Here is a 14788-nt window from a genome sequence, read left to right as displayed (position 1 = left end):
CGAGCGTTCAGTGTAATAACACAAGGAGCCGTTCTGAGACTTTGTAACAACGAGTGTTCAGTGTAATAACACAAGGAGCCGTTCTGAGACTTTGTAACAACGAGTGTTCAGTGTAATAACACAAGGAGCCGTTCTGAGACTTTGTAACAACGAGTGTTCAGTGTAATAACACAAGTAGCCGTTCTGAGACTTTGTAACAACGAGTGTTCAGTGTAATAACACAAGGAGCCGTTCTGAGACTTTGTAACAACGAGTGTTCAGTGTAATAACACAAGGAGCCGTTCTGAGACTTTGTAACAACGAGTGTTCAGTGTAATAACACAAGGAGCCGTTCTGAGACTTTGTAACAACGAGTGTTCAGTGTAATAACACAAGGAGCCGTTCTGAGACTTTGTAACAACGAGTGTTCAGTGTAATAACACAAGGAGCCGTTCTGAGACTTTGTAACAACGAGTGTTCAGTGTAATAACACAAGGAGCCGTTCTGAGACTTTGTAACAACGAGTGTTCAGTGTAATAACACAAGGAGCCGTTCTGAGACTTTGTAACAACGAGTGTTCAGTGTAATAACACAAGGAGCCGTTCTGAGACTTTGTAACAACGAGTGTTCAGTGTAATAACACAAGGAGCCGTTCTGAGACTTTGTAACAATGAGTGTTCAGTGTAATAACACAAGGAGCCGTTCTGAGATTTTGTAACAACGAGTGTTCAGTGTAATAACACAAGGAGCCGTTCTGAGACTTTGTAACAACGAGTGTTCAGTGTATTAACACAAGGAGCCGTTCTGAGACTTTGTAACAACGAGTGTTCAGTGTAATAACACAAGGAGCCGTTCTGAGACTTTGTAACAACGAGTGTTCAGTGTAATAACACAAGTAGCCGTTCTGAGACTTTGTAACAACGAGTGTTCAGTGTAATAACACAAGGAGCCGTTCTGAGACTTTGTAACAACAAGCGGTGATTACTGCATCTGATTATTCCGTCTCTCTACAAGCAGTTAGTGGACAATCTGAGAATACTGATTTGCACAGCAACTAATAAGTATATCCCCTATTGCACATATTGTGGTTATTATATACGCATGAGAGCTGATCCATATTTTATTTTAGGTGCATATAGAAATCCGGCTTTTGAAAATAAGAATTAATTAGAGTTGTTGAATTTATATATGCATATGATAGCTTTTTTTATTAGATTAAGAATTTTAGAGATTTATGTGATTAATCCAGAATAAAAAGGTGTTTTTATGTATATATGTGAATTCACTTTATTTGGAGTCTGAAAGGTTCTTAAATAGCGCAGAGTGTTCTTTTCTTATATTGTCTAGTTGGTAATTCCCCCTTTCTTAAAGGGGAACCGCTGATTTTATGCTTACACTAGCACAATTAACATTCAGCAGCTGATTAATATCTGTATTCCTATTAACTATTAAGGTTTGTTTTAGAATAAATATAACATTTAAAATTTAGTACTAGCGCCGTGAGACATTCTTGTATGAAGATTCTACACTGTGTTAATTTATCCATATTATTCCTCTTTCTGTTGATCATTATCAGTGTCCTACTACACAAATCAAGAGGTTCATATTTCAACTACTTCTATTATTTATTATTATCCTTTATATGACATCACAAGGAATTAACAACACCCAATTACAGAGTACATAAAAAAATACGCAAAACAGGCAAACAGTGACTTACTGTCAAAGACAATGTAGGACAAGTACAGGGTAAATAACATATCTGCATCAGCTCCCGACACTGAACTAAGTGTCATGGTGTCAGAAAACTGTGTGATTTGATGCTGTTGAAGATGGTTAAAGTAAGAGAATGAAAAGCACATGAGGAAAGAGGACCCGGCTCATGAAAACTTACATTCTAAAGGGGAGAGACCGACAGATGTGATGCAGATGAGTGAGCATGGAACAGAATGTTATGATGAGATTTGGCTGCAGTTGTTGGGTATCGAGAGCCAATTTAAAGTTTTGTAGAGAGGTGGAGATTCTGAGGGGGAGATACAAAGAATTCCATAGAAAGAGAGTGGCACAAGAAAAATATTGGAGCTTGGAGTGGGAGGAAGTAATCAGTAGGCAGTGCCTTAGCGGAGTGAAGAGTGCAGGTGGGAGTGTAAAGGGAGATAAGTTCAGAGATGTAAATGGGAGAAGAGTGGGTAAGAGCTTTGTAATGTAGCGTGAGAAACTTTACTTGTATTCTGAAAGGGAAGGAATGTTAGTTATGGGCTTGTAGAAGAGATGAGTTGGACAGTTTTGTTTGATGAGGTTGATAAACTGGGAAACAGCATTGAGGATAGATTGGAGTAGAGAAAGGCATTTTTCAGGGATTCCAGATAGAAGGAGATTACAGTACTCCAGTCTGGAGATGATCAGTGAGTGAATTAAGGACTTGGTAGCATCCTGGTTGAGAAAGGGTCTGATCCTGGAAATATTTACAGATGAAAATGGCAGGTTTGTGAGAGGTGATACATTTGTGGTTTGAAGTAGAGAAAGGAGTTAAAGATTACTCCAATACAGCACACTTGGAGGCTAGAGGATACAATGGTGCCATTAATAGATAAAGAAATTGTGGTGGGTGAGGTTGTGTGGAAGGGTGGAAAGATGATCAGGTCAGTCTTAGTCATGTTATGTTTAAGAAAGTGCTGGGACATCTACGAAAAGGTAGCATAAAGAGAGTTGGAGATATAGTATGATGGAGGAGAGTGAAGGAGAGGTCAGGGGACAAAAGGTAAATTTGAGTATCATCAGCATAGAGAGGAATTGGTAGTCAAAAAAGCTGATGAGTTTACATAAAGAGGACATATAGATAGAGAAAAGGAAATAACCAAGAACAGAACCTTGAAAGACAACAACAGTTAGTGAAAGTGGAGGTAAAGTGGCATCATGAGAGGAGAAAGAGAAGGAACAGTCAGAGATCAGACCAAGAGAGTGAAGGATATGCAGAAGAGGGTAGTCCACACTGTCAAAAGCAGAGTTTAAAATTAATTATCAGAGATCAGTGTCCCTTAAATGTTGCAGCATGAAGGTCATTGCAGACTTTGTGATGACAGTTTCAATGGAGTAGACAGGACAAAATCCAGACTGGAATGGGTCAAGCAGGGAGTGGGAGGATAGAAAGGCAGTAATGCAGTTGTACAGAATATGCTCAAGTAGTTTGTAGTGAAACATGAGGAGAGAAATGTGTCAGTACATGGAGAGGGTGTTTGGATCAATGGTAGGTTTTAAGAATAGGGGAAATGAGTGTATTCTTGAAGGCATAGGGTACAGTGCCTCATGAGAGGGAGATATTGAGGAAGTGAGTCAAATGGAGAGGTGGTGGTGAGAAGGAATGGATGATGGTTATGAATTTATCATTAGTTATAAGGAAGAAAGATGTTAGAGCTGATAAGAGGGACAGGGAGGGGTGTTAAGGGACAGGAGGTTGCTGATGGACTGGTAGGATGTGAAGTCCTAATGTACAGATAGGTCCTCCATTATCTTTGCTGACTGAGGCATTAGTCGCGATCGGGCATACGCAGCGTGCCTGGGCGCAAGGAGGCGCGCCTAGTTGAAGGGATGCGCACAGAGCGTTTAGTGTTACCTTTGAGTGTAATACCTAAGATCATCCACCAGATGTCGCTTTTTAAAATCACCAATGCGCATGCGTGTGGTCTCCATTAAAATACAATACTGAACTACAGGGTAAGAACTACTTTACTGGTGCGTCTCATTACGCTACATTATGCTACAGTATGTCATAAAGTATATAACAGTATATACAGTACAGATGCAAATAGTACAACATATACAGATGCAAACAAACGTGTTACAGATACAGTGTGGTCTATTGATGTTAGGAATATGTGAGCGTCCAAATCCCATAGTATTAAGTATAATGGGGAGAGATAAAAGATACTCCCTAAGTTCCTGGATGCCAAATCACTGTGTGAATAGTTTATACAGATGAAAATGAACATTTTAAAACACTTGTGTATGCAGACGCAACTAATGTGTGAAAGGAATAATGTAGCTCATTGACTTTACAGTATGTACAGTGCACTAAATGAGCAGCCGAGTCCCCTAATGGCATAAATGAAAACCAATAGGAAGGAATCACTGCTTGCATTACTTTTACACATGAACTTGTGTATCTTCCATGCAGCGACGTAGGCTATCAGTGAAGGCTCCCACCTCCCATGCTGAGGATCCCGGCTTCGATTCCCAAAGTGCCAATCTATATATTTTTTTCCCCTTACATTCACTTTATTAATTTTGTTTTTCTGTGTAATATATTGTAAAACATTCAATGGAAAGGTGCACACAGGTTTCACATAAATCAGGGTTTTTAGTGAACAGCTAATTAGTACCATAATAGAACATACTGTACAGAGATACTAAGGACGGTGATTTGGCACCCAGGAACTTAGGGAGGAGCTTTTATCTCTCTACACTATACATAGAAAGATTGCAATGGAGAGAGATAAAAGCTCCTCCCTAAGTTCCTGGGTGCCAAATCATCATTCTTACTATCTCTGTACAGTATATTCTATTAGGGTACTAATTAGCTGTTCATGCTAATTAGTTGTTCACTAAAAACCCTGATTTATGTGAAACCTGTGTGCACACTTCCATTGAACGTTTTACAATGGATTACACAGGAAAAAAAGAATATGAAAGTGATTGTCAGGGTAAAAAAAATTCACACTTTAGTTAGAAATTAGAACTACATTATTCCTTTTACACATTAGTTGCGTCTGCATACACAAGTGTTTTAACATGTTCGTTTGCGTCTGAATAATTTTTTTACATTTTTTTTACTCTCTCCGTCTGACCATTGGTTACCATCTATGAGTACACTATGCAGTACAGGACTATATTAAAATTACAGTCATCACTGACCATTTTCCAGAGCTTGTACTGTAGATCAATCCGCCGCTATTCAAACTAAAGTACTGGATTAGTGGAGCATTAGCCACCCAGTGGTGGAGATGTGTATTGCATGCTGAGTATCTAGTCATGCCTCAACGCGCCTGTCCGTGATTAAACTCAGCAACATAAGCTATCGCCTCGGCGTGACTAAACCTCCGTCTATGTGCTGAAACAATCAAGATAATGGAGGACTCATCTGTATAGAGTACATTTTGGATGTGAAGTAAGTGGAAAAATCAAGAGCCTAGAATGAGGAGGGGAGATGAGTTTTTGGTTATGTAAACTTCTCTAGACACATGCATTTAATTGTAATATCCTTGATATTCAAAGATTTATCTAATCACGACAGGTTTCACAGACTAACAGAGCAACATCTGCGATCCCAGAATGTCCAAGTTATTCAATATTGAACACAGTTTGATTAACGATAGAGAATAATGGAGATTTCGATAAGTTTACTCTGATGAATTCCCCCAATGAAAAGAGTAAAGATTCTTCAAAAATATTTATTTTATTGAAATCCCTTTGGCATTTTGTTTAATTATAAATGAATTCCAAATTGGAAAAAATATTTTCCCTTTTGTTATCTTACTTTTTACAATTTTACTTTGCTATTATATAAATTTATATTTTTAAAGAAATAATTCACTGTGGGGGAATTCCATAGTGCTTGAGGTTTACTGAGGTCAAACAAACAACTCACATACTGTACCTCACACCTGATTTTGGATTACCACAGTTATGAAGGAATCTAATATCTATGGGATCTAATTATAAAAAAAACTATGGTTGAAGGTTTTTCAGCTCTGAAAAAAATATACTCATCTCTCCATGCAGAATATCAAGATTGTATGTTAATATTTCAGATCTCAAAGCTGTGAACATAAGAACAGTCTGCACATGTTGACATGTTCATTGTTGTCATTTTATCAATGTTCAAAATACCAAAATCCTAATTTAGTCTACTATCTTGATGGCAGTGACGATAGGCAGACAGAACCTGGGGCAAAAAAACCATGGTATGGTTGACACAACGTTTTCTCAATTTCTCCTTTACCACCAAATTCAGCTCAATTTTCAGAATTAAAAGCATTAACCAAGTCTTGACTTATGTCAGAAGAGAGGACCATAAATACTCATACAGAAAGTTCATATGATTTTGTTGTATTACTTGATTTTGGCGATTCATATAAAAAAGAGACTTCATAACAGTAACAAGCAACCAATATGTACATGTTAAAGCAGTTAAGGAGTTGCCAGAAGTCATACAATTAAAACCTACTCTTGGCTGCTACAAATACCAATCCCAGGACAAGATAAAACTAATAATGTAAATAACTGTGTGCAGTTATAGCATCCATGAGTAATCTGATTAAGACCTACTGATATAGTAATATCTTCACATTATTTCTAGACGTATACTTTGTCTCCTGTATTGTCTATTTGCAAATTAAAAAATCAGTAAGGAAGGTTAAAACACTACCTTCATATATTTCCTTTTACACATCCTATAACCAAATGTAATTCAAGTTACAGAGGCTAGAATGACTCAGTGTGATTTGGTATCGGATGAAGGGGACAGTATGTCATTGCTAAGGCACAAGATTATTTCTGTATGTATAGTATGCTAATGTAATACCATCTGTTCAAAGTACACATTTTACTACACTACTTTAAAAATAAACCAAATAATCTGTAACATTCGCAAGTGGGAGAGGTGATGGAAAACTAGTACTACTACTACTACTACTACTACTACTACTACTACTACTACTACTACTACTACTACTACAACAACTACTACTACTACTACTACAACAACTACTACTACTACCTATTACTACCAACACTTCCACAACAACTAAAACTAATTCTACCACTATCACTAATACTACTACTACTACTACTACTATTACTTACTACTACAACTCCTACTCCTACTACTACTACTACTAATAATAATAATAATAATAATAATAATATAAAATTGATTTAATCACAATGTTCTTGTATATTCTTTGTTGTCTAACAAATTTTGGGAACCTAACTTCAGTGCTTCATGAAACTCAAAGTGCTTGAGATGACTAATAATATGATCATGTGTTTTATATCTGCACAGTGTGCCTTCATCAGTTTGCCATAAAGGTGGCACCTACTGTTTGCCCTATCACACTATGCTGCACCAAGAGGCTCTCTGAAAAATCCCTTTAGCAAATTTACTATTTTCTCTCACTAATCTCGGCTAGGAAGATATTCCATGTCCAGTCAAAATAATTCATTACACAGAAGTTAATGATGTTTTTCTTTGTGTAACAAATTTGTTGCCAGATGTCATGTATCTAGGCTTACCATACATACCGTGTAACTGGGGCACACATGAAACACACAGATTCTCTAGCTGAGTAATACCAGGTGAAATGCAAGTTTGAAGTCAGCCAGCGACAGAATATGTGTGATTCATGTGTCCTGGTATAAAGGGATAGTACGGCACATCTGCATGTATAATACACCAACTGCATTCCTACTGTATATGATATACTGAATTTCATCATCTCTTACCATGCCATTTTTCCACGTGATTTCTCCTGCTTTTATATTATAAAACTGGTCATCTTGTGATTCGTCAAAGATGGTCACAGGCTTTATAACAAATTCATATGATGTATTAGTTTTATATATAACCCAATTTTCCATTAACCACTTGGAGGGCAGATCTCCTCTCTCATTGAAGGTCATCTCTTCTCCAGTGGGATCTGTGTAATGAAGGTTTCTCATAGAGTGCTGCTTTCAATAGGAAATAAAAATGTCTGTATAAGTAATGGCACAAACACAGTAAATGTTCTGGACATATAAATCCACTTATAGCATAACTGTGGCCATAGATTTTATAGGTAATGAGAGAATGGGTCTATTTACAAAACATAGGAAGTAGAGATGAGTGGGTTCGGTTCTCCGAGAACCTAACCCCCCCGAACTCCACGTGGTTTACACGGGTCCGAGGCAACTTCGGTTCTTCCTGCCCGACTTGGAAAACCCGAATGAGGCAAAACGTTATCATCCCGCTGTCGGATTCTCGCGAGATTCAGATTCCATATAAAGAGCTGCGCGTCGCCGCCGTATTCACTTGTGCATTGTAGACAGAGCGGAGAGGACGTGGCTACGTTCTCTCAGTGGAAATCTCAATATCAGTGCTCAGTATCAGTGCTTACTGATAACTTATTGCTGCTCAGTAATACTTCTAGTTGTGTGTCTCTCCTGCTCAGTGTCAGTTCTAGTATCCTCATCAGTGCTCAGTATCACTGCTCATTGTCTTGTGCTACATTGTGTGGTGCTCAGTATATTTCAGTACATTACTAATAGTCCAGTGCTGCATCTTGCTGCTCAGTGTCAGTTCTTCTCAGTATAATCCTCATCAGTGCTCAGTATCACTGCTCATTGTCTTGTGCTGCATTGTGTGGTGCTCAGTATACTACAGTACATTATTAATAGTCCAGGGCTGCATCATGTTGCTCAATGTCAGTTCTAGTCCGCATCAGTGCTCAGTATCACTGCTCATTGTCTTGTGCTACATTGTGTGGTGCTCAGTATACTACAGTACATTACTAATAGTCCAGTGCTGCATCTTACTGCTCAGTGTCAGTTCTAGTATTCTCATCAGTGCTCAGTATCACTGCTCATTGTCTTGTGCTGCATTGTGTGGTGCTCAGTATATTTCAGTACATTACTAATAGTCCAGGGCTGCATCTTGCTGCCCAGTGTCAGTTCTTGTATCCTCATCAGTGCTCAGTATCACTGCTCATTGTCTTGTGCTGCATTGTGTGGTGCTCAGTATGTTACAGTACATTACTAATAGTCCAGTGCTACATCTTACTGCTCAGTGTCAGTTCTAGTATTCTCATCAGTGCTCAGTATCACTGCTCATTGTCTTGTGCTGCATTGTGTGGTGCTTAGAGATGAGCGGGTTCGGTTTCTTTGAATCCGAACCCGCACGAACTTCACTTTTTTTTCCACGGGTCCGAGCGACTCGGATCTTCCCGCCTTGCTCGGTTAACCCGAGCGCGCCCGAACGTCATCATGACGCTGTCGGATTCTCGCGAGGCTCGGATTCTATCGCGAGACTCGGATTCTATATAAGGAGCCGCGCGTCGCCGCCATTTTCACTCGTGCATTGAGATTGATAGGGAGAGGACGTGTCTGGCGTCCTCTCCATTAGAATAGAGATAGATAGATTAGATAGAGAGAGATTGTGCAGAGTCGCAGACAGAGTTAGTTTACCACAGTCAGTGACCAGTGCAGTTGCTAGTTAACTTTTATTTAATATAATATATCCGTTCACTTCTCTCTGCTATATCCGTTCTCTGCCTGAAAAAAAAAACGATACACAGCACAGTCAGTCACACAGTGTGACTCAGTCTGTGTGCACTCAGCTCAGCCCAGTGTGCTGCACAGTCATCAATGTATAAATTAAAAGCTTATAATTAATTGTGGGGGAGACTGGGGAGCACTGCAGGTTGTTAGCAGGAGCCAGGAGTACAATTATATTAATTAACAGTGCACACTTTTGCTGCAGGAGTGGTGACCAGTGCCTGACCACCAGTATAGTATTGTTGTATACTACTAATATCTCTTTAAATATCAACCAGTCTATATTAGCAGCAGACACAGTACAGTGCGGTAGTTCACGGCTGTGGCTACCTCTGTGTCGGCACACGGCAGGCAGTCCGTCCGACCAGAATTGTATTATTTATTATTATATACCTACCACCTAACCGTGGTTTTTTTTTCATTCTTTATACCGTCATAGTGTCATCCTAATTGTTACGAGTATACTACTATCTCTTTATCAACCAGTGTACAGTGCGGTAGTTCACGGCTGTGGCTACCTCTGTGTCGGCACACGGCAGGCAGTCCGTCCGACCAGAATTGTATTATTTATTATTATATACCTACCACCTAACCGTGGTTTTTTTTTCATTCTTTATACCGTCATAGTGTCATCCTAATTGTTACGAGTATACTACTATCTCTTTATCAACCAGTGTACAGTGCGGTAGTTCACGGCTGTGGCTACCTCTGTGTCGGCACACGGCAGGCAGTCCGTCCGACCAGAATTGTATTATTTATTATTATATACCTACCACCTAACCGTGGTTTTTTTTTCATTCTTTATACCGTCATAGTGTCATCCTAATTGTTACGAGTATACTACTATCTCTTTATCAACCAGTGTACAGTGCGGTAGTTCACGGCTGTGGCTACCTCTGTGTCGGCACACGGCAGGCAGTCCGTCCGACCAGAATTGTATTATTTATTATTATATACCTACCACCTAACCGTGGTTTTTTTTTCATTCTTTATACCGTCATAGTGTCATCCTAATTGTTACGAGTATACTACTATCTCTTTATCAACCAGTGTACAGTGCGGTAGTTCACGGCTGTGGCTACCTCTGTGTCGGCACACGGCAGGCAGTCCGTCCGACCAGAATTGTATTATTTATTATTATATACCTACCACCTAACCGTGGTTTTTTTTTCATTCTTTATACCGTCATAGTGTCATCCTAATTGTTACGAGTATACTACTATCTCTTTATCAACCAGTGTACAGTGCGGTAGTTCACGGCTGTGGCTACCTCTGTGTCGGCACACGGCAGGCAGTCCGTCCGACCAGAATTGTATTATTTATTATTATATACCTACCACCTAACCGTGGTTTTTTTTTCATTCTTTATACCGTCATAGTGTCATCCTAATTGTTACGAGTATACTACTATCTCTTTATCAACCAGTGTACAGTGCGGTAGTTCACGGCTGTGGCTACCTCTGTGTCGGCAGTCGGCAGGCAGTCCGTCCATCCATAATTGTATTATTATTATAATATATACCACCTAACCGTGGTTTTTTTTTCATTCTTTATACCGTCATAGTGTCATACTAGTTGTTACGAGTATACTACTATCTCTTTATCAACCAGTGTACAGTGCGGTAGTTCACGGCTGTGGCTACCTCTGTGTCGGCAGTCGGCAGGCAGTCCGTCCATCCATAATTGTATTATTATTATAATATATACCACCTAACTGTGGTTTTTTTTGCATTCTTTATACCGTCGTCATAGTGTCATACTAGTTGTTACGAGTATACTACTATCTCTTTATCAACCAGTGTACAGTGCGGTAGTTCACGGCTGTGGCTACCTCTGTGTCGGCAGTCGGCAGGCAGTCCGTCCATCCATAATTGTATTATTATTATAATATATACCACCTAACCGTGGTTTTTTTTTCATTCTTTATACCGTCGTCATAGTGTCATACTAGTTGTTACGAGTATACTACTATCTCTTTATCAACCAGTGTACAGTGCGGTAGTTCACGGCTGTGGCTACCTCTGTGTCGGCAGTCGGCAGGCAGTCCGTCCATCCATAATTGTATTATTATTATAATATATACCACCTAACCGTGGTTTTTTTTTCATTCTTTATACCGTCGTCATAGTGTCATACTAGTTGTTACGAGTATACTACTATCTCTTTATCAACCAGTGTACAGTGCGGTAGTTCACGGCTGTGGCTACCTCTGTGTCGGCAGTCGGCAGGCAGTCCGTCCATCCATAATTGTATTATTATTATAATATATACCACCTAACCGTGGTTTTTTTTTCATTCTTTATACCGTCGTCATAGTGTCATACTAGTTGTTACGAGTATACTACTATCTCTTTATCAACCAGTGTACAGTGCGGTAGTTCACGGCTGTGGCTACCTCTGTGTCGGCAGTCGGCAGGCAGTCCGTCCATCCATAATTGTATTATTATTATAATATATACCACCTAACCGTGGTTTTTTTATACCACCTAACCGTGGCAGTCCGTCCATAATTGTATACTAGTATCCAATCCATCCATCTCCATTGTGTACCTGAGGTGCCTTTTAGTTCTGCCTATAAAATATGGAGAACAAAAAAGTTGAGGTTCCAAAATTAGGGAAAGATCAAGATCCACTTCCACCTCGTGCTGAAGCTGCTGCCACTAGTCATGGCCGAGACGATGAAATGCCAGCAACGTCGTCTGCCAAGGCCGATGCCCAATGTCATAGTACAGAGCATGTCAAATCCAAAACACCAAATATCAGAAAAAAAAGGACTCCAAAACCTAAAATAAAATTGTCGGAGGAGAAGCGTAAACTTGCCAATATGCCATTTACCACACGGAGTGGCAAGGAACGGCTGAGGCCCTGGCCTATGTTCATGGCTAGTGGTTCAGCTTCACATGAGGATGGAAGCACTCAGCCTCTCGCTAGAAAACTGAAAAGACTCAAGCTGGCAAAAGCACCGCAAAGAACTGTGCGTTCTTTGAAATCCCAAATCCACAAGGAGAGTCCAATTGTGTCGGTTGCGATGCCTGACCTTCCCAACACTGGACGTGAAGAGCATGCGCCTTCCACTATTTGCATGCCCCCTGCAAGTGCTGGAAGGAGCACCCGCAGTCCAGTTCCTGATAGTCAGATTGAAGATGTCAGTGTTGAAGTACACCAGGATGAGGAGGATATGGGTGTTGCTGGCGCTGGGGAGGAAATTGACCAGGAGGATTCTGATGGTGAGGTGGTTTGTTTAAGTCAGGCACCCGGGGAGACACCTGTTGTCCGTGGGAGGAATATGGCCGTTGACATGCCAGGTGAAAATACCAAAAAAATCAGCTCTTCGGTGTGGAGGTATTTCACCAGAAATGCGGACAACAGGTGTCAAGCCGTGTGTTCCCTTTGTCAAGCTGTAATAAGTAGGGGTAAGGACGTTAACCACCTCGGAACATCCTCCCTTATACGTCACCTGCAGCGCATTCATAATAAGTCAGTGACAAGTTCAAAAACTTTGGGTGACAGCGGAAGCAGTCCACTGACCAGTAAATCCCTTCCTCTTGTAACCAAGCTCACGCAAACCACCCCACCAACTCCCTCAGTGTCAATTTCCTCCTTCCCCAGGAATGCCAATAGTCCTGCAGGCCATGTCACTGGCAAGTCTGACGAGTCCTTTCCTGCCTGGGATTCCTCCGATGCATCCTTGCGTGTAACGCCTACTGCTGCTGGCGCTGCTGTTGTTGCCGCTGGGAGTCGATGGTCATCCCAGAGGGGAAGTCGTAAGCCCACTTGTACTACTTCCAGTAAGCAATTGACTGTTCAACAGTCCTTTGCGAGGAAGATGAAATATCACAGCAGTCATCCTACTGCAAAGCGGATAACTGAGTCCTTGACAACTATGTTGGTGTTAGACGTGCGTCCGGTATCCGCCGTTAGTTCACAGGGAACTAGACAATTTATTGAGGCAGTGTGCCCCCGTTACCAAATACCATCTAGGTTCCACTTCTCTAGGCAGGCGATACCGAGAATGTACACGGACGTCAGAAAAAGACTCACCAGTGTCCTAAAAAATGCAGTTGTACCCAATGTCCACTTAACCACGGACATGTGGACAAGTGGAGCAGGGCAGGGTCAGGACTATATGACTGTGACAGCCCACTGGGTAGATGTATGGACTCCCGCCGCAAGAACAGCAGCGGCGGCACCAGTAGCAGCATCTCGCAAACGCCAACTCTTTCCTAGGCAGGCTACGCTTTGTATCACCGCTTTCCAGAATACGCACACAGCTGAAAACCTCTTACGGCAACTGAGGAAGATCATCGCGGAATGGCTTACCCCAATTGGACTCTCCTGTGGATTTGTGGCATCGGACAACGCCAGCAATATTGTGTGTGCATTAAATATGGGCAAATTCCAGCACGTCCCATGTTTTGCACATACCTTGAATTTGGTGGTGCAGAATTTTTTAAAAAACGACAGGGGCGTGCAAGAGATGCTGTCGGTGGCCAGAAAAATTGCGGGACACTTTCGGCGTACAGGCACCACGTACAGAAGACTGGAGCACCACCAAAAACTACTGAACCTGCCCTGCCATCATCTGAAGCAAGAAGTGGTAACGAGGTGGAATTCAACCCTCTATATGCTTCAGAGGTTGGAGGAGCAGCAAAAGGCCATTCAAGCCTATACAATTGAGCACGATATAGGAGATGGAATGCACCTGTCTCAAGTGCAGTGGAGAATGATTTCAACGTTGTGCAAGGTTCTGATGCCCTTTGAACTTGCCACACGTGAAGTCAGTTCAGACACTGCCAGCCTGAGTCAGGTCATTCCCCTCATCAGGCTTTTGCAGAAGAAGCTGGAGGCATTGAAGAAGGAGCTAACACGGAGCGATTCCGCTAGGCATGTGGGACTTGTGGATGCAGCCCTTAATTCGCTTAACAAGGATTCACGGGTGGTCAATCTGTTGAAATCAGAGCACTACATTTTGGCCACCGTGCTCGATCCTAGATTTAAAGCCTACCTTGGATCTCTCTTTCCGGCAGACACAGGTCTGCTGGGGTTGAAAGACCTGCTGGTGACAAAATTGTCAAGTCAAGCGGAACGCGACCTGTCAACATCTCCTCCTTCACATTCTCCCGCAACTGGGGGTGCGAGGAAAAGGCTCAGAATTCCGAGCCCACCCGCTGGCGGTGATGCAGGGCAGTCTGGAGCGACTGCTGATGCTGACATCTGGTCCGGACTGAAGGACCTGACAACGATTACGGACATGTCGTCTACTGTCACTGCATATGATTCTCTCAACATTGATAGAATGGTGGAGGATTATATGAGTGACCGCATCCAAGTAGGCACGTCACACAGTCCGTACTTATACTGGCAGGAAAAAGAGGCAATTTGGAGGCCCTTGCACAAACTGGCTTTATTCTACCTAAGTTGCCCTCCCACAAGTGTGTACTCCGAAAGAGTGTTTAGTGCCGCCGCTCACCTTGTCAGCAATCGGCGTACGAGGTTACATCCA

At 41.5% G+C, this 14788-nt stretch overlaps 1 protein-coding gene across 1 annotated transcript in view; it reads right to left on the bottom strand.

Moving 5' to 3' along the window:
• Positions 1-14788, bottom strand: part of LOC135040833 (vomeronasal type-2 receptor 26-like) — a gene marked incomplete at its 5' end in the record, with an annotated part of 133138 nt that overhangs the window by 21834 nt on the left and 96516 nt on the right. Inside the window, one exon of the mRNA XM_063954870.1 lies at positions 7480-7704. Coding sequence (XP_063810940.1) covers positions 7480-7704 — 225 coding nt within the window. The remainder of the gene's footprint in view (positions 1-7479; positions 7705-14788) is intronic.

Source organism: Pseudophryne corroboree, unplaced genomic scaffold (assembly GCF_028390025.1).
Source record: "Pseudophryne corroboree isolate aPseCor3 unplaced genomic scaffold, aPseCor3.hap2 scaffold_773, whole genome shotgun sequence".
NCBI classification, from domain to species: Eukaryota; Metazoa; Chordata; class Amphibia; order Anura; family Myobatrachidae; genus Pseudophryne; species Pseudophryne corroboree.
The sequence above is the reverse complement of the archived record's forward strand: the minus strand, read 5'-3'. Positions and strand labels throughout refer to the sequence as shown.